This window comes from Ceratotherium simum, chromosome 29 (genome assembly GCF_057802395.1).
Source record: "Ceratotherium simum simum isolate JZ-2026a chromosome 29, ASM5780239v1, whole genome shotgun sequence".
NCBI classification, from domain to species: Eukaryota; Metazoa; Chordata; class Mammalia; order Perissodactyla; family Rhinocerotidae; genus Ceratotherium; species Ceratotherium simum.
This window is the reverse complement of record NC_141928.1, coordinates 36,668,126-36,691,034: the sequence shown is the minus strand read 5'-3', so window position 1 is coordinate 36,691,034 and position 22,909 is coordinate 36,668,126. Positions and strand designations below refer to the sequence as shown.

Sequence of the window (22,909 nt, the reverse complement as noted above, 5' to 3'; positions counted from 1 at the left end):
GGGGTGTGCCCTGGGGTTGAAGGCCCCCTGCGTAGCGCCTTCCTGCTGGCAGGGTCCCACATGACCTTCTGAGACTGCGCAGTCAGCCTGAGGGTGCAGGGAGTCTGCAGCTCCGACCCCCAGCCCAGACCTTCCTCCATGGATTCAGGTGCAGCTGGTCCGCTCCCTGGCGGCCACCAGGCAGCGGGCTGTGGAGTGTTCCCTGTCCCCGAAGAATGGCAGGAAGCCCTTGATGAAGAGGGTGGATATTCCTGAGGGGGAGATGATGTCTCCGCGGCAGCAGAAGTGGGTGCACAGCCTACCCAATGACTGGGTCACGGAAAACCCTGTTCTCTACAGGTAGGTCCTGCTGTCCAGGCCGCACCCCCACACACTGGGGGGTGTCAGAGTCTTCAGAAGCTCAAACAGAGCTCACCCAAGGTGAGGGCCAGGTAGGAATGAAGTCCCAGTTGCCTCCCCTGGAAGAGGGAGGTCATGACACCTCCTGTGCAGGCCTGTTTGCTTCTCCGTCCCTTCCTCCCCGTCCCCCACCCTCCATAATTATTGACTGAGTGCCTGGGGCCAGCACTGGGCGTGGGGCCCCCACCCTCCTGGAACTCGAGGCCTGGACAGTTAATAAGTAAGCAGGTCCCCCCAGAGGTAGGAAGGCTCTGACACAAAGGGCGGGGCGGTGGGACAGAAGTCTGGGAAGCTCTCTGAGGAGGGGCCTCAGCTGAGACCGGAGGATAAGGGAAGGCTCTGAGGCAGGACAGGCTTGGTCCACTCCAGAAGGCTGAAGAGTCACCGGGCTTGGGGAGAGGGGTTGGAGATGAGGCGAGGAGAGGCTTGCCGGCCACGGTCAGTAGTTTGGACTTTAGTGAAGTGAGCAGCTGATCTGCATGTTGAAGGCCTTCCGGCTGCTGTGTGCAGAATGTGGGAGCTGCACGAAGACGCAGGGAGGCCAGGGCGGAGCCACCGCAGTCCATGTAAGCTTGAGGGGGCTGCGGAGGGAGAGTAGGGGCTTCGGGTGTATTTTGGAGGCAGAACCCAGGTGTATTCAGGTGTATTTTAGAGGCAGAACCCACAGGACCAGGTGATGGATTGGATGTGAGGAGAGGGCTCCTGAGGGTCCTAGGTCTCTGGCGCGAGCGCTTGGATGGACAGTGGAGGCACCATTACCTGAGATGGGGCAGATGGGGTGGGGCAGGGAGAATAGGAGTTCCTTCTGAACTTCCAAGTTCAGAAGTTGAATTTGAGACTCTTGAGCATGTCCCAGTCCCCTCTCAGCTGACCTGTTCTCATCCAGGCCCCGGGTCTCCCGACATCTCCCTGTGCCTCCCAAGAGTCCTCTGTCTCCCAGGGTTTAGCCTAGGACCACCCATCATCTGATAACCGGATATAGCATCAGTCAGGAGCTCTTGACACCCACAGGACACTGTTTTGGGAAAGGCACTTCTCGTGGAGGGCACTGGCACTGTGCTGGCTTCCTGGGACAGACAGACAAGGCCACTCTGCCTTGGATGCAGATCCAGAGCACAGCTCCCCATGGCCTGTGGCAGGAACAGAGATGTGTTTGTAACCTGCCAGGCCCTGCCACCCTCAAAATGACTGAGGTCTCTAACTCAGCACCAGTGTCTCTCTGGGGTGTCTCATCTCCTCCTTGAATTCGGCCAGCCAAAGCCAGTCAACTTGTGCGTTCATCCACGCAGGGTGGGGTTGGTGCTATATAAGTGTTGTTTACTCTTGTTTGCGTATGGATTTGCTTCTATAAAGCTTTTTAACAACCATAAATGGCCCCATTCTATACATTGCCATATGGGAACTTTTTCCCAGCATTTAACTGTATGTGCAAGACTTCCTTCCATATAGCATTTATGGATCGCCTTCGTCTCTTCTCCTTTTCCTTGAGCCCCTGACACTGCTGGCATTTTCCACCTGTGCTGCCCTTCCCCGGGGGCCTCCCCTTGCCTTGGAGCTCTGAGGGCAACCTCATCACCTCTGTGGTTCTCCCCCAGTTCCTGAGAGGACCAGCACCGTCACCCTTCAGGGGCGAAGAGACTACAAGAGGAGGGGCTACGAGAGCGCTCTGGGGAGCCTTAAGGAGGAGATCGCTCAGATTGGGATGGTGAGAACCCTCCCTCTCTCTCCCCTTCTGTTCTGGGCCATTCCGAAGGTGGGCTCATCACTGCATCCACCCTGCCTTTCCCCCCAGCTCAGAGGTCCAGTGGCTCACCACGGTGTAGATGGAACTGTAGCAGCCACGTTTGAGTGGCTTGTTATGAGTGCGTGTTATGAGCATAGCCCTGTAAGTCAGGTACTGTTATCACCCCCGTCTTACAGGGGAGACCCAGAAAGTCTTGCCTGACTTGGTACATAAGGGGCCCAGTGGGAACTGGCCTCCAGGTCTGACGTCAAAGCCCAGCCTTTGATCTCCCTGCTCAGTCCGACTCGTGAGGGGCCAAATGGCCCGGTCCTAAGGCATCACCCTCACTTGGCTCCCTGTTCCTCTCCAGAGACGTCATCTCTAACCCCACTGGTGCCGGAATGTTCCCTAAATGAGACCCTTCTTGCCCGTCCGGGTCCTCTCTGAGCCCCAGATTGCACTCGCCACTTTCTCCAGAGTCTTCCCTGACTCACATCGTTCCTCTAGATTCTTGGAGCTGGCTCTGTACTCACAGCATCTGCCCTACCAGCGCATCGCTTTCCTGACGCGTCCCAGCTGGACGTGAGCTCTGCGGCTCCAGCCACACGGCCTAACAGAGCCTCAGTCTCCTCTTCTGCAGTAAACTTGGCGTTCTTTCACTGGCCGTTTCTCTAATGAATATTGTCGAGCCCCAACCTTGGGCCAGGCCTAATGGCAGCACCGCCGTCACAGGCTGTGATGAGGACCAAGCCAGTCAGGACGAGGGCTCAGCAGAGAGTGAGCGCCAGCACGTGGCACGAGCTCCAACTGGTGGCTGCTTTTGTGCTCTGCTTGTGAGCTAATTAGTGAATCTTAACTGTGAACTAATTAGTGAATCTTAACTGTGAACTAATTAGTAAATCTTAACTGTGAACTAATTAGTGAATCTTAAATAATAACGGTTGTTATTTCTGAGACAGGACCACGGCCGGCACTTCCCCGTTACAGGGGGTCTCCCTCCTGCCCCGGCCTGTCACACCATAGCCCTCGCCCTCCTGTCCTGTTTTAGGAAATGGAACCTCTCATCTTGGAGCCAGGGGCACTTCTTTTAAAAGAGCTGGCTGAGTCTGACGAAGACATCGACAGTCTCTTCAGAAAAGCAGAAAATGACAACAACCTCGAAGACTGCACCATCCAAGTAGGGGACCCCTCGTGGCCGGGCTTGCCCCTCCCAGGTCCTGCTCCTTCCCTCCCTGCCATCTGTCCTCCCAGCCTGACCCGGATTCTGGCGCAGACCCTGCTGGAGCTGTGGGATCAGGTGGCCGAGAGATTCCTGCTCCAGAAGCAGGGGATTCAGAAGCTGGATGAGATCCTGCTCTTGCTCGAGTCCTCCCGGGCAGACAAGGTGAGTTGGCCTGCAGATGGCTTCTTGGTGATGGTCACTTGTAGGGTTTATGAGGCCTCCTCTGTTTCCTTTTAGTTCTCCAGGAAAAGAGAGAGTCACTAACTATGGCGCCTTGTTGTTTCCAGCTAAAAAGCGTGTTGAAGAAATATGTGGACATCATGGAGAAAACTTCCTATCTCATGCAGCCCGACGTGTACAGGCTGATAAATAAAGAAGCCATGGTGAGCAGTTTTCACGTGCAGGGGGTCAGCCCACAGGAGTAGCCTGGCGACTCAGAAATGATGAGCTCTTCATACATAACATTTCCAAGTGACTCAGGTTGGCCACTTAGGCTCAGAACCAGAGTCTTGGTTAAGTATCTTCAACAGAAATCCTTCTAAAGTACATTCCATGCTTCCCTGCCCTCTTAATCCCAGTAAACCTAACACAGCGCCCTTGTTTGGAGCGCTGATGGTTTTATGAGCGCCTGCTGGGCCGCGTCTCAGCTGCCATGTGCAATGCATAGGTGCTACACGGTGGAGGCAGTGTCTGCCAGCTGTCGTGGAGCCGGGGTGGTTTGTGCCCTCATAAGTGACCCCTGCCTGGTCTGTTTGTCTAGTTTTCCTGGTGGTTCTTGTCTCGGCTCCTGCTGGCTGTCAGTGTTGCTGAACCATGCCTGCCCCTAGCTCTGTCCTCACTGCTTCCCTATCCTCCCTAGCCTCCCCGAGCTGCTTTCTTTGGGATAAAAAGCAAGAAATTCAAGATTATTTATGATGTCTCCAAAGTCAGAGTTAAGCCTGACGCCTCTGCCGTGTGAAAGGATGCTTCTTTTGCTCCTCAGAGGTGCATTGTCTTGCGTGGGCTTCCAGGTCCTGTGCAGAAAGCTGGGCTTGCCAGGCAGCGGGCCCCCCGGCAGCACACAGAATGAGAGGAGTCCGGCGTTCAGAACCAGAGATGGGCTCCAGCCCCGGTGTGTGCCTGGGGCTCCTGGACAGAGCACAGACGGGGAGTGGGCACAGACTCCCTCTGCCCTGCCCGGACAGGCAGCTCCTGAGATAACTCGGCCCCTGCACCTGGAACTCCCTGTCCAGGAAATGGGGCTAAGGATACCTATGCCAGGACTTGTTGGGAGGGTGATAAGAGGGCTCAGCAGTGGGAGCTCTCGTTTTGAGACCAGCGAGAGTTGCTAACTTTTATCCATTTGATCCATCTGGGGGGTCAGTTAGTCGGTGACCAGTGGTGAGTCAGTGTTTGACGTTCCTGTGCTTATTTGACTCGTCGTGACAACTGGCACTTGCTACTTGCTCCATGTGCATTAATCTCATTTCATTTCACAAAATCCCTGTGCTGTAAACAGCATTATCTTCACAGTAGGGCTGCGGAATTGGAAGCATTTTCTGAGCACAGTGCAAATTGTATAAAAACATTAGTCTGATTATCTGCCCACTTTCCACTCTTGACTATTACATGTAACCCTGTGTTGCTGTCCCGAGGAGCATGGCCGTCCCTCAGGCGTGGATACTTCCCACCCTCTGGTAGCAACTTTCACCCACGGGAGGGACGGTGAAGAGAATGCCGGTCTCCACGCTTCCTGGCCGGGGGCACTTTTGTTAATACTGACACGAGGGTCCTGCAGCTTTTGGCCAAAAAGCAAGACTTTCTTTCTTTCTTTTTTTTTTTTGGTGAAGAGGATTAGCCCTGAGCTAACATCTGTTGCCAATCCTCCTCTTTTTGCAGAGGAAGATTGGCCCTGGGCTAACATCTGTGCCCATCTTCCTCTACTTTATATGCAGGATGCTGCCACACCACGGCTTGATAAGAAGTGGGTAGGTCCTCGCCTGGAATCCGAACCTGTGAACCCCGGGCCGCCGAAGCAGAGTGTGCAAACTTAACCACTACGCCACCGGGCTGGCCCAAGTAAGACTTTTCTTTGCTAAGAAATGGATGCCTTGGGCCAAGATGTCTGAGGACACTAAAGAGTGTCTGTCCGTCTGTGCTGCGGGTCTGGGGGTGGAGGCCCACCTGTACATCTGCGTTTCCAGACAGGGAGCACCAGAGTCTGACACTGGGGACGAAGGAAACGTCCGGAGACCTGGCTCCACCTGTACTTTCCCTGTGACCCTGATCAAGCGCTTGAACGTTCGGAGCCTTTCTCTCCCAATGCAAAGCAGGCACCGTGATGGACACGTGATAGGGTTTCAGCGATGGTCCGCAGGATGCCGTATGGAGAGTGCCTGGTCTGGGCCTGGGCCTGGGGTTGTCACAGATGTCAGGAATCATCGACGGTGATGGCAGGAGCCGCATTTACTGGGCGTTTCCCACGAGCCAGGCACGGTGCTCGGGGTTTTGCTTGTAATATCTTGCTGGGTCCTCACAGGTACCGAGTGAGGAAGGTACTATCCTTAGCTCCATTACAGAAGAGGAAACTGAGATTCAGAGGAGGGAGTGACTCGCCCAAGGTCACAGAGCTGGCAGGGGGCAGTCAGGACCCACACCTGGATCTGTGCCTGCAGGTCCCATGCTCTTAGCGCCAGAACCTCCCTGGTGGTCCCTCCGTTCTTCTCTCCCCGCCCCTCCCTCCTTCTCTCTCTTCCCCCCTTTCCTCAGAGTCCCAGAGGCCCAGGATGGGGAGGGGTACTGGGAGTGGTGTGAGGGTGCTGGGGTCTGAGTGCTCCTACACGGGTCTCATCCCCTCTCTCCCACCCGCCCTGCCCCTCCTCTTGTCTCCATGGTGCCAACGTGTCTGGCTGCCCAGTGAGTTCATGGCCAGTGAGAGGGTCCAGGCTCCGCCAGCCACCAAGAAGGAGCTGGAGAGCATGCTGGAGAAGCAGAGAGCCCTGCAGCAACAGCGGCTGGGGCATCTGCACCATCCGATACAGCGGGAGGGGTCGCTGGGGAGGGCAGCTTTGGGGGCCACTGGGGGCGGCACAGTCCTCAGCGTTGACCTTTCTCCCGAGGTGTCCCCCCGACCAGGCCATCTCCTGGCTCTCTGGTCCTGGACTGGCCGCCTGGGCCCACGTTCTGGGATGTTCCAGCCCCAATGACAACGAAGAACATGACGCGTTTGCTATAGAAAGAAGTTTGGTGTGACTGTACCAAAGAGCTTGGAAGGAGGCGATGGCAAGGGGTGGGGTGGGGGAGGAGGGGAGGGATGGGCCAGGTTAGGGGGTGGACTTCTTCCTGAGGGCAGCAGAGGGGCTCCACCAGCTGTGCAGTGTGGAGGGTGAGTTGAGTCTGAGGCTGGAGGCTGGAGGTCAGTGAGGAGGCCACTGCCATCAGACAGGGGACCCGTTGGAGGCTCTGGACACTCCCCTCAGACCTCGGTCCGCCCAGCTCTGATGCCATAATAAGCTGTTTGGTGGGGGGCACACTGAGTGTTCTAGACCTGGAAGCCCACTGCCCGGGGAGCCTGTAGCATGCACTCTGAGCAGCAGGGCGGAGCCTGCGTGGTCCTGCAAGGTGGAGACATTGCACGTGCTGGGAAATCCTCCTCCTCCTGTGCCCTCGGTGGTCCCTCCCACCTGCTAACCCTGGGGTGCAGGGTCTCTTGTCTCCCCACCACAGAGCCTGAGTTCTCCTAGGATATAAATGACAATTAGAACCTCACACGGTCTCCCCCAGGGCGGGCACCTCCTGCCCCGTGTGCTGCCACATTTTCATGCAGGCGTCAAATTAACAAGGTGGATAAAAACCTCAGACCCAGGAAAAGTGCTTTGTTGTTTTCTGTAACTCCGCCTATTTCTGACTCTGAGCCCCTGTTCATTAAGCTGGGCAAAACTCAGCCTTTCTTGGGGTCCCATCCGTTGAGGGAAAGTTACAGAGTCTCACCCAACGCCAGGCCTGGTGGTGGGAGTCTGGTCGTTGGTGTTTGGTCCACCCAGATGCCGCTGGGCAACTGCTGCCTCCAGACACTGGCCGCGGGCATCTTGAGGAGGCTGCTCTGAGCCCCTGCGTCCTCACGCCCAGGCAGCCGTTTCCCTCCAGGGCCCTCGGTCTTCCAGCTGCTCCCACGATGGCACCAGGAAGCAGGACCCAGGCTGCCACTGCCCGGCACCCGCCATCCTGCTCTGTCCACACCTCCCCCAGCCCCTGTCTACTGAGTGAGGGGAAAGTCCTGGCCCCAGCATCCTCCTCCTCCCCAGGGCTCAGCCCACTCTCACAAATGCCTTCTCCTCACCAATGCTCTGTGCTCTCCTAAGAACTTAGACTTTTTATTTTTATTTTCTTATTGAGGTCATAATAGTTTATAACATTGTGAAATTTCTGTTGTACATTATTATTTGTCAGTTGCCAAATATATATGTGCCCCTTTACCCGTTATGCCCACTCCCCAACCTCCTCCCCTCTGATAACCACTTATCTTTCCTCTGTGTCTGTCTGTTTGTTTATCTTCCACATACGAATGTAATCATGTGGCATTTATATTTCTCTGTCTTGCTTATTTTGCTTAACGTAATACCCTCAAGATCCATCCATGTTGTTGCGAATGGGACGATTTCATCTTTTTTGTGGCTGCATAGTATTCCATTGTGTGTGTGTGTGTGTGTGTGTGTGTGTGTGTGTGTGTGTGTGTACATCTTCTTTATCCATTCATCAGTTGATGTGCACGTGGGTTGCTTCCACATCTTGGTTATAGTAAATAATGCTGCAATGAACAGGTGGGCATAAGTGTCTTTGATTTGTTGGTTTCAAGTTCTTTGGATAAAGACCCAGTAGTGGGATAGCTGTGCCATATGGTATTTCTGTTTTTAATTTTTTGAGAAATCTGCATACTGTTTTCCATAGTGGCTGCACGAGTTTGCATTCCCACCAGCAGTGAATGAGGGTTCCCTTTTCTCCACATCCTCTCCAACATTTGTTGGTTTTTGTCTTGGTGATTATAGCCATTCTAAAAGGTGTAAGGTGATATCTCATTGTAGTTTTGATTTGCATTTCCCTGATGATTAGTGATGTTGACCATCTTTTCATGTGCCTCTTGGCCATCTGTATGTCTTCTTTGGAAAAATGTCTGTTCATATCCTCTGCCCATTTTTTGATCAGGTTGTTTGTTTTTTTGATGAGTTGTGTGAGTTCTTTATATATTTTGGAGATTAATGCCTTGTTGGATATATGATTTGCAAATATTTTCTCCCAGTCCGTGGGTTGTCTTTTTGTTTTGTTCCTGGTTTCCTTTGCCTTGCAGAAACTCTTTAGTCTGATGAAGTCCCACTTGTTTATTTTTTCTTTTGTTTCCTTTGCCCAGGTAGACATGGTATTCGAAAAGATCCTTCTCAGACAGATGTCAAAGAGCGTACTGCCTACATTTTCTTCTAGGAGTTTTATGGTTTCAGGTCTTACCTTCAAGTCTTTTATCCATTTTGAGTTAATTTCTGTGTATGGCAGAAGATAATGGTCTACTTTTATTCTTTTGCATGGGGCTGTCCAGTTTTCCCAGCACCAATTATTGGAGACTTTCCTTTCTCCATTGTATGTTCCGAGCTCCTTTGTTGAAGATTAGCTGTCCATAGATGAGAGGTTTTATTTCTGTGCCTTCAATTGTATTCCATTGATCTGTGTGTCTGTTTTTATACCAGTACCATGCTGATGTGATTACTGTGGCTTTGTAGTATATTTTGAAGTGAGGGATTGTGATGCCTCCGGCTTTGTTCTTTTCTCTCAGGGTTGCTTTATCTATTCAGGGTCTTTTGTTGCCGCATATAAATTTTAGTATTCTTTGTTCTATTTCCATGAAGAATGTCATCGGGGGGCCGGCCCCATGGCTTAGCGGTTAAGTGCTCGCGCTCCGCTACTTGGGGCCCGGGTTCAGATCCTGGGCGCGCACCGACGCACTGCTTCTCCGACTGTGCTGAGGCCGTGTCCCACATACAGCAACTATAAGGATGTGCAACTATGACATACAATTATATACTGGGGCTTTGGGGAAAAAAAAAAAGGAGGAGGATTGGCAATGGACGTTAGCTCAGAGCCGGTCTTCCTCAGCAAAAAGAAGAGGATTAGCATGGATGTTAGCTCAGGGCTGATCTTCCTCAAAAAAAAAAGAATGTTATTGGGATTCTGATTGGGATTGCATTGAATCTGTAGATTGCTTAGGTAGTATGGACATTTTAGCTATATGTATTCTTCCAATCCTTGTGCGTGGAATATCTTTCCATTTCTTTATATCATCATTGACTTCTTTCAGTGTCTTAATCTTTTCATTGTATAGGTCTTTTACTTGCTTGGTTAAATATATTCCTAGATATTTTATTCTTTTTGTTGCAATTGTAAATGGGGTTGTATTCTCGAGTTCTCTTTCTGTTAGTTCATTATTAGAGTATAGAGATGCAACTGATTTTTGTAGGTTGATTTTGTACCCCACAACTTGCTGTAATTATTTGTTATTTCTAATAGTTTTCCAATGGGTTCTTTAGGGTTTTCTGTATATAAAATCATGTCATCTACAAACAGTGACAGTTTCACTTCTTCATTGCCTATTTGGATTTCCTTTATTTCTTTTTCTTGCCTGACTGCTCTGGCCAGAACCTCGAGTACTATGTTGGATAAGAGTGGTGACAGTGGGCACCCTTGTCTTGTTCCTATTCTCAGAGGAATGGCTGTCAGTTTTTCCCCATTGAGGTACTTTCCTTCTATAGACATTTTATTGAGAGTTTTTATAATAAATGGATGTTGGATCTTGTCAAATGCTTTCTCTGCATCTATTGAGATGATCATATGATTTTTATTCCTCATTTTGTTAATGTGGTGTATCACATTGATTGATTTGAGGATGTTGAACCATCACTGTGTCCCTGGTATAAATGCCGCTTGATCATGGTGTATGATCTCTTTAATATATTACTGTATTCAGTTTGCCAATATTTTGTTGAGGATTTTTGCATCTATGATCATCAATGCTATGAGCCTGTACTTTTCCTTCTTTGTGTTGTCCTTGTCTGGTTTTGGTATCAGGGTGATGTTGGCCTCATGGAATGAGTTAGGAAGTATTCCATCTTCTTCAATTTTTTTGAATAGTTTGAGAAGAATAGGTATTAAATCTTCTTTGAATGATTGGTAGAATTCTCCAGAGAATCCATCTGGTCCTGGACTTTTATCTTTTGGGAGATTTTTGATTACCGTTTCAATTTCTTCACTTGTGATTGCTCTATTCAGATTCTCTATTTCTTCTTGATTCAGTTTTGGGAGGTTGTATGAATCTAAGAATTTATCCATTTCTTCTGGGTTATCCAATTTGTTGACATGTAGTTTTTCATAGTATTCTCTTATAATCCTTTGTATTTCTGTGGTATCTGTTGTAATTTCTCCTCTTTCTATTCTAATTTTATTTATTTGAGCCTTCTCTCTTTTTTTCTTAGTGAGTCTGGCTAAGGGTTTGTCAGTTTGTTGATCTTCTCAAAGAACCAGCTCTTAGTTTCGTTGATCTTTTCTACTATTTTTTTGTTTGTTTGTTTGTTTCAATTTCATTTATTTCTGCTCTAATTTTTATTCTTTTCCTCCTTCTGTTAACTTTGGGCTTTGTTTGTTCTTTTTCTAATTCTGTTAGGTGTAGTTTAAGATTACTTATTTGAGATTTTTCTTGTTTGTTGAGCTGGGCCTGTAAGGCTATGAATTTCCCTCCTAGGAATGCTTTTGCTGCATCCCATATGATTTGGTGTGGCATATTTTCATTCTCATCTGTCTACAGCTATTTTTTGATTTCTTCTTTAATTTCTTCAATGATCTGTTGGTTGTTCAGTAGCATGTTGTTTAGTCTCCACATATTTATCACTTTCTCAGCTTTTTTCTTATAGCTGATTTCTACTGTCATAGCATTATAGTCAGAAAAAATGCTTGATATGATTTCAGTCTTCTTAAATTTATTGAATCTTGCCTTGTTCCCCAACATGTGGTCTTTCCTTGAGAATGTTCCATGTGCACTTGAGAAGAATGTATTCTGCCCTTTTTGGATAGAGTGTTCTGTGTATATCTATCAAGTCCATCTGGTGTAATTTTTCATTTAATTCCACTATTTTCTTATTGACTTTCTGTCTGGATGATCTATCCATTGATGTAAGAGGGGTGTTGAGGTCCCCTACTATTATTGTGTTGTTCTTAATATCTGCTTTTAGGTTTGTTAATAGTTGCTTTATGTACTTTGGTGCTCCTGTGTTGGGTGCATATATATTTATAAGTGATTTGTCTTCTTGGTGGAGTGTCCTTTTTATCATTATATACTGCCCCTCTTTGTCTCTCATTGCCTGTTTTATCTTGAAGTCTACTTTGTCTCGTATAAGTATGACAACACCTGCTTTCTTTTTTTTGCCGTTAGCTTGGAGTATCGTCTTACATCCCTTCACTCTAAGCCTATGTTTGTCTTTAGAGCTGAGATGTGTTTCCTGGAGACAGCATATTGTTGGGTCTTGTTTTTTAATCCATCCTGCCACTCTGTGTCTTTTGATTGGAGTATTCAATCTATTTACATTCAGAGTGATTATTGATATATGAGGGTTAATGCTGCCCTTTTATCACTGGTTTTCCAGTTGTTCTGTTTTTTCCTCATTTCTTGTCCCATGTATTTTAGACTGCCAATTCAGTTTGGTACTTCTCTATGATGGTTTTCTCATTATTTATCATTTGTGTCTCTATTCTGCTTTTTTGTTTAGTGGTTACCATAAGGTTTGTATAAAAGATCCCCTAAATGAGATAGTCCATTTTCTGATAGCCTCTTAGTTCCTTAGTCTAAGCAGATTCCATCCATTTCCTCTTCCCCTTGTAAGATGTTGTTGTCACAACTTATTCCATCTTGTGTTGTGAGTTTGTGGTTAAAATGACAAGATTATATTTATTTTTGATGTTTTTCTTCCTTTTATCTTTAATAATTAACTATTTTCTAACCTGTTCTGCTAGAGAGCTACAATTTTCTGATTTTTTCTGCCTCTGTATTTCCTTGCTCAAGGCTTTGTAATCTCTCTCTTTTTTTTTCACGTATGAGGGCCTTCTTGATCATGTCTGGTGGGGGGGGGGCTCTTGTGGCGATAAACTCCCTTTGCTTTTGTTTATCTGGGAAAGTTTTAATTTCTCCATCATATCTGAAGGATATTTTTGCTGGATAGAGTATTCTTGGCTGAAAGTTTTGGTCTTTCAGAATTTTGAATATACCATTCCACTCTCCTAGCTGTAAAGTTTTTGCTGAGAAATCCACCAAAAGCCTGATAGGGGTTCCTTTGTAAGTTATTTTCTTCTGCCTTACTGCCCTTAATATTTTTTCTTTGTCATTGGCTTTTTCCAAGTATACTACGATATGCCTTGGAGAAGGTCTTTTTACATTGATATAATTAGAAATTCTATTAGCTTCTTTTGCTTGTATTTCCAGCTCCTTCCCCAGGTTTGGGAAGTTCTCAGCTGTTATTTATTTGAACAAGCTTTCTGCTGCATTCTCCCTCTCTTCTCCCTCTGGAATACCTATAATCCATATTTTGCATTTCCTAATTGAGTTGGTTATTTCTTGGAGAATTTCTTCCTTTCTTTTCAGTCTTAGTTCTCTCTCCTCCTCCATCTGAAGCATTTCTATATTTCTGTCCTCCAGATTGCTAATTCTGTCCTCCATAATATCAGTTATTCAGGAACTCCAGGTTTTTCTTTGTCTCATCCACTGTGTTTTTCATGTCCAACATTTCTGATTGGTTTTTCTTTATAGTTTCAATCTCTTTTGTGAAGAATTTCCTCTATTCATTAATTTTGTTCCTGATTTCATTGAACTATTTGTATTTCCCTACAACTTGTTGAGTTTTTTTATGATATCTATTTTGAATTCTCTGTCATTTAGATTGTAATTTCTGTGCCTTTGGGACTGATTTCTGGGTGCTCGTCATTTTCCTTCAGGTCTGGAGTATTAATATATTCCTTCATACTATTTTATAGCATGGATTTGTGGCTTTGCATAGTGATAGTATTTGGTCACAGATTCTACCTGCCGCCACTGGCGGGGTCGTGGTGGTAACGAGCTGTGTATTCTGAGCCCACCACGATCCCTGGTGTCTTTGCCTGTCCTTTGGAATCTATGCTGACAGGGCCTGTATGCGATTGGCAGCTCACTCACTCACTTGCAGCTTCTGCATTTCTAACATATGCACGGACTCTCTGGCCGACCAATTGAGCTGGAGTGCCAGGGGAGGGGGAGAGGCGCCTTCTTTCACATGTGCGATCCCAGGGGCTATCTGCTCTCCTGGGGTGCTCGCTTGATGAAGACACCCCTGAAATAGCTTAGCCTCCTCTGTGTAGGGTTTACCATGGCTGGGAGACAGCTCGGAGAGTGAAGGCGTTCCCGTGGGCAGCCACCCTTCCCCCCTCTTTTCTCAGAGCCACGCACAGTCCCACACCCTAAGTCGCTGCCAAGAGGGAAAGGAGATCCCCTTCCTCCTGACACTTCCTCCTGGGGGTCCACCACCTACACCTTCAGACGTATGGCTGCCTGGGTCTCTCAGACATCTTTTGTGTTGTGTGAATGTCCTCTTTTGGTTTGTGAATGTCCTTTTCATTGTATCTTAGGGGAGAGAATCTAAGGGAAGAGCTCACTCTGCCATGATGCTGACATCTCCATCCTTTATGTGGGTTTTAAACCTGAAGTCATGCTTAAATAAACCTGAAATCACCTTTGGTGTTGCAGATCCTCCAAAAGACCTCTAGCTGATACTTTGGCTTAAAATGATCTTGAGTTACTTATGCCCAGATGCGTGTTTAGTAGAGACACTACAGATTCTCTCTAGAAAAACCCACCTTCAATTCAGGCCTCCAAGGATTCCCACAAATGCCCAGAATAAGTGCTTCCGGTACAAAACAACAAACAAAACACACACACAAACACCAGGAAAAAAGGCACCTTGAGCATGAGGCAGCAGAATGAGACCAGTAAATACTTCAGATATTGAACGAATGAGACACAGAATATAAAATGCTGTATTTATTAGAGTTAAATAAAAGAGGAAATTGGAAACATGAGTAAGGAGCAAGGGACTATTAAAATCACCAAGTAGATATGAAAGAGAACCAAATAGAACTTCTATGTTGGGGGCTGGCCTGGTGGCATAGAGGTTAGGTGCATGTGCTCCGCTTCAGTGGCCTGGGGTTCACAGGTTCGAATCCCAGGCATGCACCGATGCACCGCTTGTCAAGCCATACTGTGGTGGCGTCCCATATAAAGGAGATGGGCACAGATGTTAGCCCAGGGCCACTCTTCCTCAGCAAAAAGAGGAGGATTGGCAGCAGATGTTAGCTCAGGGCTGATCTTCCTCACACACACACACACAAAATAAAAGAACTTCTATATTGGGAAAATAAATAGTTGAAATTTAAGAATTATGACTGGCTTTACTACCAGATTATTCACAGCTGGAGGTGAAATCAGTGCACTGGAAGGTAGATCCAAAACAATTATCCAAAATGTAGCACAGAAAAACAAAGAGATGAAAACATGGGAGAGAGGTGAAGAGACATGGATGAAAGAGTGGGTCTAACACATAGCTCTTTAGAGGTTCAGAGGGAGAGGAAGGAGACTAGAGTCAAGGCAATGTTTGAAGAGATAATGGATGAGACAGAACTGCTGAAAGACACGTGCATTTTAAAGGGGCTGAAAAGTCCTGCAGAGTATAGAAGAGAAGTCCTTTGAACTTGTTTAATCCGGTATTTCCTATACTGGTTTGACCATGGGACCACTTTAGATGAAATAGCTATTAGCACCTTGTAGACCAAGTCTTTCTCTTTGGGAAACTTCTTTGGGCCTTTGTTAGAGAGATCACCTCAACAACGTGGCTCTGCTCTGTCTTCTCCCCTGGGCCTCAACCCCCAATTCCTAGAGAATTATGAGCCCAGATGAGATTTGAGGAGCTGCTGCCCCAGGTGTGTTGGCTGGTGATGGAGAATTTCAAGGAGCACCACTACAGATGACTTTTTGACTCCACCAAAGAGATCAGGGGACAGTTCTGGGAACATCAGAAGCAGCTGGAGAAAAGGAAGGTGGGGCCCCCAGACCCCCTTCCTCTCCATGACCAGGGGCCTTGGAAGTTCAGAAGTGGGAGCAGGGCATAGGGAGAACTGAATCCCAGGGAAGGAGGTAGGCCAGGCTTGTGGTTATTGGATGGGGGCTGAGGGACAGAAGGCATTGGAGAAATGAGAACGGAGCCATCCGCTCCTTCATAGAAGGTGTTCAGTAAACTCCTCGTTGGATTTAATAGGTGGGTCAGCTGGTTTCTGTGGGGCCGTGGTCATTGCGATGAACAATGATTCTCCACCTGGTCCTTGGAGACGTGGGATGTGGGTGTTGTTGATTTTATTGGACTAAAGCCCTGATTATGCTGGGGCAAATGCTCAGCTCGCCCTCTCCTAACCCTCAGAGTCGGCTCCAGTCAGGCCCCTCTCTTGCCTTCTCTGCCACTCCTCTGCCCATCCATGGCCCTTCACACACCCAGGTCAGAGCACACATCAGTCTGGCCATGGCCGTAATTAGCAGAGGATATCATAGGCCAGTGACTTTCTGGTCCTGAATTCAAGACCAGGTCAAAATCCACACTGATTTCTGGATTGTTTGATTGAAGGATGAAAATGCCCAGAAGCTTCATCCAAATCTCGGACACCCTGCACATGTCCAAGAAATGGAGTCTCTATGTCAGGGGGAAGAGGAAAGGCAGGAAGATTTGGACACCGTGATCACAATAGCCAGGGAGAAGCTGGAGGTCAGTGGCGCCATTGACCCCCACGTGCAGGTGCTGAGGGCTGCACTGCCCGCCAGGGAGATGCCCCCATTGACAGCCCACCAGCAGCGCTGAGCACGCCCTCTGCCGGCACCCTGCCCAAAGCCGGGCAGGAAAGCAGACAGGCTTTATAGTGGAGATGGTCATTATTGGCTGTCTTAACTTGCAGTTTTTCATTTCTAAATGAATTGATTACAGAATTACTAATGAGAGCTTTTTTTTTAAGATCCACAGTGGTTTTATTTCGTCTTGAGTGAGTTGTCTAGGTGCATCCCTTGGCCATTTCTGAATCATTTCCTTCAGGCCAAGTTACCTCTTGGGAGAGGCCTCCGGCCGAGGACCAGATGCCAGTTAACTGGGACACAGTTGGCACACGGCTTTGGTCCTCTCTCCCCTGCTGGCTCCGCAGATCCTCCCTCAGCCTGCCTTTGGAGGCCGCTTCCTCCCCTTCCAGCACCAGGCTCCTCCTGTTTCCTCCAGGAGTTCACCAGGAAGTCCAGTCAGTTTTTCATAGCCAGCCTGGCCACCTTCACCGAGAAGTTCCTGCTGCAGTTGGATGAAGTGCTGACCATCGACGATGTCCAGGCTGCAAGTAAGTGGCACCAGTGGCCTTGTGCCTTGGCCCCAGGGGGTTGGTGAGGCACAGGGTGATGGGCCTGGGGGGGTCTGCTTTTCCCCAACTGCCCAACTCCACCGGAGTGAGAACAAATTCTCCATCGACAGGACTGATGAGTTCTTGTTTTCATTAATAGTAACTTTTTTTTTTTTTAGTGAAAAAGCAAATCCCAAATGGGTCAGAGACTATATGTAAAAAATGAACCTTATTACTACATGTTTTCATAATCATGGGGGAGGGACAGCTTTCCCAATTATGAGATGAGAGCCAGAAGCCGTAAAGGAAACAGCTGGCGCTTCTCTGTGGCCAAAACAAAAACAAGGAAACGTGTCAAAAGATGGAGAGTCAAACCACAAACTGGAACAATATTCCTAATAACCTCTAGGTCAGAGAAAGGCCTAAGGTCCCTGTGGTACAGAGAACTCTAACAGGTCAGATTTGTAAAAGGAGACAGAGGACAAACACGTGCACGAAAGAGAAGCCGTGCACGTGGCCAGTAGATGTCAAAGATGCTCCACTTCACTGATGGTGGAAAAGGCGAAGGTAAACGCTCAGATGTAGTTTTTCACCAACAGCCTTGCAAGGCTTCTAAGTTTAGTGACAACCAGCACTGGTGAGGAGGCCCAGGTGTGGCGGAGACCCTTGGAGAAGTGCACGTGATAGCGTCTCCTGGAGACCCCGCTGTCAGGACCTGTCAGGATCCTGAGTGTGTGCACCTCTGACCTGGGTTCTAACCTAGAGTGTATCAGACAGAAATACCTGCACCATTTTTCACAGGTCGATTTTCAAGCATATTCACAGCACTGTTGGAAGTGGCAAAGAATTGGAAACAACTGTAATATCCATGTGTTGGGGATTGGATAAATAGATTATGGTCCAGGGGTACAGGTGAACACTGCGCAGCTGTTGAAGTGGGAGAAGTAGGTCCACATGTGCCAACATGGAGAGGCGTGAGGGAATACCACTACGTGAAGAAACAAGTCCATAGTCAGTGCTTATCCATGACAGCATTGTTTTAAAACCCATGTATAAACATGTGTACTCACATATATGTAAATGAATCTGTGTGAGAGACAGACAGAGAGAGACAGAGAGAATGAGAGAGACAGAGCCTGAGAGACAGGGACCAGACTTGACGATGCTCCCCTCTGGTGGGTGGGACTGTGAGAGATTCTAAAATCTTTTCTTTTCCCCTGGTAGGTGATGTTTAAACTTTTTATAATGTGCACATTACTTTTAAAACTATACAAAGATTCCAATCATGTATTAAATGTTATCCATTTGTTGCTAATCTATTAAGTAATTAAAATATATTAGTTTTATTTTTAAAAGTTTTTATTACAAGGCAATAAATATTTATTATAGTAAAACAAGAAATTCAATATAAATTATGAAGAAAGTGAGGAACACAGTTCTTCTACCCAGAAATAAGTGCCCTTAGCATTTACTGTCCATCCTCCCAGTCCGTTCGCTTTGGACTCAGGGCCGTGTGTGTCTGAGGGGGCAGTTATAGAGCGTGTGCTCTTTTATAACCTGATTTACCCCTGGGTGGACGTTGGCCACACCAGTCCATCATCCTCTTGAGGATTTTCAGTTACTGGGCACCGTGGTTTACTAAGCATTGTAATTTGCTAATTAGTCCCCTGCTGTTGAGTGTTGGGCCATTTCCAGTTTTTCTCTCCTGTGATTGTGCTGAAGGGAACCTCTGCATCCACATGTCTCTGTTTTGGGGCGACAGACTCCTAGAAGTGGACTTTCTGGGTCAAAACGTGTATGCGTTTTGAGGTTCTGCTGACTTTCCAAGGTTGGAGGTCTCTGTCAAATGTGAGCCTTGTTTGGGAAAGTGGGGTCCACGGAGACACTGGGGTTGAGACTCGAGGGAGAACAGGCAGAGGAGCGGGCGGGGGAGGCAATCTCAGTATCTTGGAGGGAACCGCCGAGCCGGGAAGACCCCCTGCACCAGGCCCAAGGAGGCGTCTCCTGCTCTATAACCTGGGCTTCTGAGCCAAGCAGCCTGGCCCTGCCGTCCACGCAGACCAGGTGCAGGGCAGGGCCACTCCTGCGTGCTCGCTCGCTGCCCGGATGGAGCCCAGTCACATCGAAGGACAGGCCAGCGAGCTGCGCGTCAGAGGGACAGCCTCGAATGTGTTCGTTCCAGGGGTAATTAGTTCAGAACCCATTGGAGCTGGAATAAGCCAAAGAAGCCTCCACAAAGCGTATTCGGGGGCTCATGGAAGCTGTGAGGTGAGAGCACGATGCTTTGGGCTTTGGCGCTGGGAACAGCACCCAAACCACACCTCACATCCTCCAGCAATGACCCCCTGCCCCCGCACTGCCCCCAGCCCACACATCTGGTGCATGCCGCTTCTCTGCATGGGGGATGGGGCCCTGCCTCCCAGTGGAGACTCCAAGTGGAGATTAGGGGAGCGAGCCCTCATTTCTCTCAATGTAAGGTCAGGGGGAGGTCCCCTTGATCTCAGGCTGCGGATGAGGCCACGGTCAGTAACCTGTCTCTTGCCTGCCAGGGATGGAGCCCCTCAGACAGAAAACGTCAATCCTCATCCGGACGAAACTCGCCGGGCTCTCCTCGGAGGAAGAGAGTGAGACGCCCCTGATTGAACGGGGGAGCAGGTGCGAGCCGGGAGCAGCGAGGAAGACCGTGAATGGCTGTATTTGCTTGGGGGCTGTGCAGTGCAATGGTTAGGGGCCACGAACTGTGAAGTCAGACAGACCGGTGAACCTTGGAAAGGCATGATGTTCTAAGCCTCAGTTTCCTCATCTGTGAAATGGGCATGGCTGCTTACCTTCCACGGTGTTATGAAGAGAAAGTTAGATGACACTGTACTTGGCGTGGCCCTGGCACAAACTAAGAACTCAGCAGGCATCAGTGCACGTGCTGAGGACTCATGAAGGGGCCCACAAAGAAAGGGGGGCACGTTCTCAGGTCGCCGGTGGCACTGTGGACCACCAGCGTCCGTCACGTGTAAGGAGAGCCATCAAAGTGCCTGTCCCCTGTGCCCCAAGTGTGACTGGGAGAAGCAGCAAGGCTGGGATTTGCCCTGGCTGAGTTCTCAGCCGTGGCTTTATGGCACAGCAGGAAAAACGGGCCAGGACCGGTGACTGCCGCCTGACTGGCCGACCGATGAGGAAACTGAGGCCAGAGGAGGGAAGCGACCAGAGCTGTGGCCTCCCCTCCCCACGCAGAGCCCGAGACCGTGTATGCGCGTGGGTTTGAACGGTGTGAACACGCGAAAAGGAACCTGAAGAAGCTTAACGCTAAAGCTCACCAGGGTTTCTCTTTAATGAAGACGCTTAAAGCGTGACCTGTTTTTTTAAAGAAATGCTGAGCTTTGCCACCAGGCTTGGAGGGTGACTGTGAATGATGGGGACAAGCCTGCAGGACTTTTACACACATGTTCATTTATAGGAAGTGGCCAGGAATCACACCCACCAAAGTCACCATCCAAAACAAGATTCTCCTCCAGAAAACGTCATCGGTCACCACCATCAGAACCACCCTGGGCCACCAGGCGGCCGTGGAAGCCCGAGACGCTATCTACCTGGTGAGTGGAGAGACAGGCAGGGTGGGTGCGTTCCGGGGAGCGCAGGGCCGCTCGGTTTGGCTGCCTTGGGGAGGAGGGGACTTCCCATCACAGGGTGCCCTGATGTTTGGCCCATGGAGCAGACGACACACGTCAGGGTGCCCCAGGGCGCAGTGTCACACTCAGGACAGTCAGTGTTCTCGGGCACAAGGACGTGAGCCGAGGGTCACGTCCAGTCCCAGTGATAGCGTGGGGCTGATGGCGTGAGCCCTAGAGCTGGGGGAACCCACCTGAGGGACACCCCACTGAGGCTGGGGGTGCAGGTAGGCTTTCTGGAGGAAGAGCTGAGTCAGAGTGAGGGGACAGAGTGGTCAGACGGCGGAGGCCATGGGAGCAGTCGGTGGGACAGTTGACAGTTACGAGCGCCTGCTGCTGCTTCTCTTCTCAACATGAGGCATCCCACTGAATCCTCCTGACAACCCCATGGGGAAGATAGAGTTGTCCCCGTGTCACTGATGAGGACGCTGAGGTTTAAAGAAATGTGCCCTCCTCTATGCCACTACAGAGTGGCAGAGCCAAGATTTGAACCCGGTGCCTGTTAGACCCCCATGGGGCCCGCCTGAAGAGAAGGCTGCACCCAGGTGCCGCCTGTGGGACCTCGCAGCTCTGAAGATATGTGGACCTTTGGTCCTGGTGCCCAGAGAGAAACCTTGTCCTGCCCAGAGGTAGGCTGACCGCGGTATCAGGAGAGCCCACAGTGCCCAGGGCCGGCCCTTCCCCGGCCACCATGCCAAGCCCCAGGCAGAGGGGGCGGCTCTGCCTGCTGAGTTCAGTGTGGGCTCGAGGCCTGGAGGGCTCAGCCTCCCAGCAAGCCAGGAGCTCTGAGCTCCGCGAGCCCGCAATGTGGGACGGTGATTAGGGAGGAGTGCAGAGTCCAGAGTCCGGTAGACCAGGGTCCTAGTCCCTGCTCAGCCTCTTTCTAGCTGGGTGACCCCAGGCAAGGCTCTGAGCCTCAGTTTCTCCATCTATAAAATAAGCAAACAATCGGACCTGCCTGATCAGTTCTTGGGCAAACTCCATGAGAAATGACTTGTGGAACTCTTGCCCGGGCCTGCAGTAGATTAAAGGCTACCTGCCAGCAGGTTACAGCATTCCTCCAGGGCACAGAGTCCAGAAATCCCTCCTCATGGGGCCTCCTCCTGCTGCCTTGCTCCCAGAAATATTTAGCGTTATTTGAAGAGGAGCTGAAGAAGATCCAGGACGACCACACGTCGCAGGTGAAGGAGGCTCAGCGCTGGAAGGACAGCTGGAAGAGCTCCGTGCACACTGTCCAGGGCCTGTACTCGTGACACCCTCCACTCACCCCAGTAAAGGCTCATTTCGTATGGACTCCTCTGTTCATCCGTCCGTCTTTCCATCCACCCGTCCGTATATCCATACATCTGTCCACCTGTCCCTGCTCTGTGCCCAGCACTGAGCTTCATCAGTGACCAGGACGCGATTGCGCCCTGCCCACATGGTGATCACTGTCAAAAAGGAAGACTGAGGTGAAAGGGGACCTGCTCTCCCCATTCTGACGAGGCTGGGGACGTAACAGAATCTTACAAATGGGGGTAACATGGTGTGTGGCGTGGCAGGGGCTAGGGAGTGTCGTGAGAAAGCCTCATGAGTGATTGGGCCCTCCCTCGGATTAGAGCTTCTCAGAAAGTGACTACAGCATTACAGGCAAGGACCTTTTATTTTTTCTTCTGCAATTTAGTGAAATTTTTATATATTCTTCTGAATTTTTAAGTCTAATTTTTAGAACTTCAAGACACCTTTTCCCATAGAAATAATATTAGAAAGCCAGCTCCACAATAGTCTTTTATGAAACCAAACTGTAGTAATATGCCAATAATATCGTAAACCCTGTCATTGTTTTCTGGAGAAACAATTTCCAGTTTCGAACTTAGAAGGCTTGTTGGTGAGATCTAAAGAGGATTTCTTTTATTTATTTATTTATTCATTTCTCCCCAATGCCAATCCTACCTTCAATCAAAAAAGCTCTGTTGTCTTCTAATGTGTACACTGAAATTGTCTATAATTTATTTGAAGAGAAGATTATGTTGCAAATATATATTTTAAACCATTGTATCAACCTAGCTGCCTGAAATGTAATATTTTCATCTCCTTGTCTCTTTTGACTTGCCAGTCTAGACAGCCCCTGATAAATCCAGCTGTGTGTCTTTTCCAGTCAGCTACACTCTAGTATAGTAACATGCCCTTCCTGATTATCTCTATAGCCAAGTGATGAATTTCTCTGGGCCCATAATGCTGCTTGGCAACGTTTTTCCTTTTCTATAATTTGATGTTTCTCAACCTGGTGTTCTGAAATGTTAGTAAGTGGCATGAAGAAAGTATTCTGTGCTCTGAGAAATTTGTCTACTTGTATCCCTTTTTAGGAGATTAATAATACATGTTAACATATTGACGTCTTCATGAAATCCTGCAATAAATAATTCTCTTTAACTTTTTTTAATCCTTCATTTCCCAATTTATTTGAAC

The 22,909-nt window shown here is 48.9% G+C and overlaps 1 protein-coding gene across 4 annotated transcripts; it reads left to right on the top strand.

Moving 5' to 3' along the window:
• The first annotated feature begins 3,432 nt into the window (after positions 1 to 3,432).
• On the top strand, positions 3,433 to 22,849 carry LOC106800784 (coiled-coil domain-containing protein 180-like). Of its 4 annotated transcripts, XM_087419445.1 has the most exons (7): positions 3,433 to 3,506; positions 3,632 to 3,727; positions 5,279 to 5,402; positions 16,052 to 16,799; positions 19,349 to 19,454; positions 20,251 to 20,386; positions 21,583 to 22,849. In XM_087419445.1, the coding sequence occupies exons 5-7, from the start codon at positions 19,351 to 19,353 to the stop codon at positions 21,712 to 21,714; spliced, it is 372 nt and encodes a 123-aa protein (XP_087275571.1). In that variant the 5' UTR covers positions 3,433 to 3,506; positions 3,632 to 3,727; positions 5,279 to 5,402; positions 16,052 to 16,799; positions 19,349 to 19,350; the 3' UTR covers positions 21,715 to 22,849. The 4 variants fall into 4 exon arrangements, 3 of the variants coding, with proteins under 3 accessions (XP_087275571.1, XP_087275573.1, XP_087275572.1); XM_087419447.1 differs by lacking the exons at positions 3,433 to 3,506; positions 3,632 to 3,727; positions 5,279 to 5,402 and adding an exon at positions 13,233 to 15,473; XR_015548986.1 differs by lacking the exons at positions 16,052 to 16,799; positions 19,349 to 19,454; positions 20,251 to 20,386; positions 21,583 to 22,849 and adding an exon at positions 5,528 to 6,368 and having other exon boundaries at positions 3,455 to 3,506.
• Positions 22,850 to 22,909: the final 60 nt, after the last annotated feature.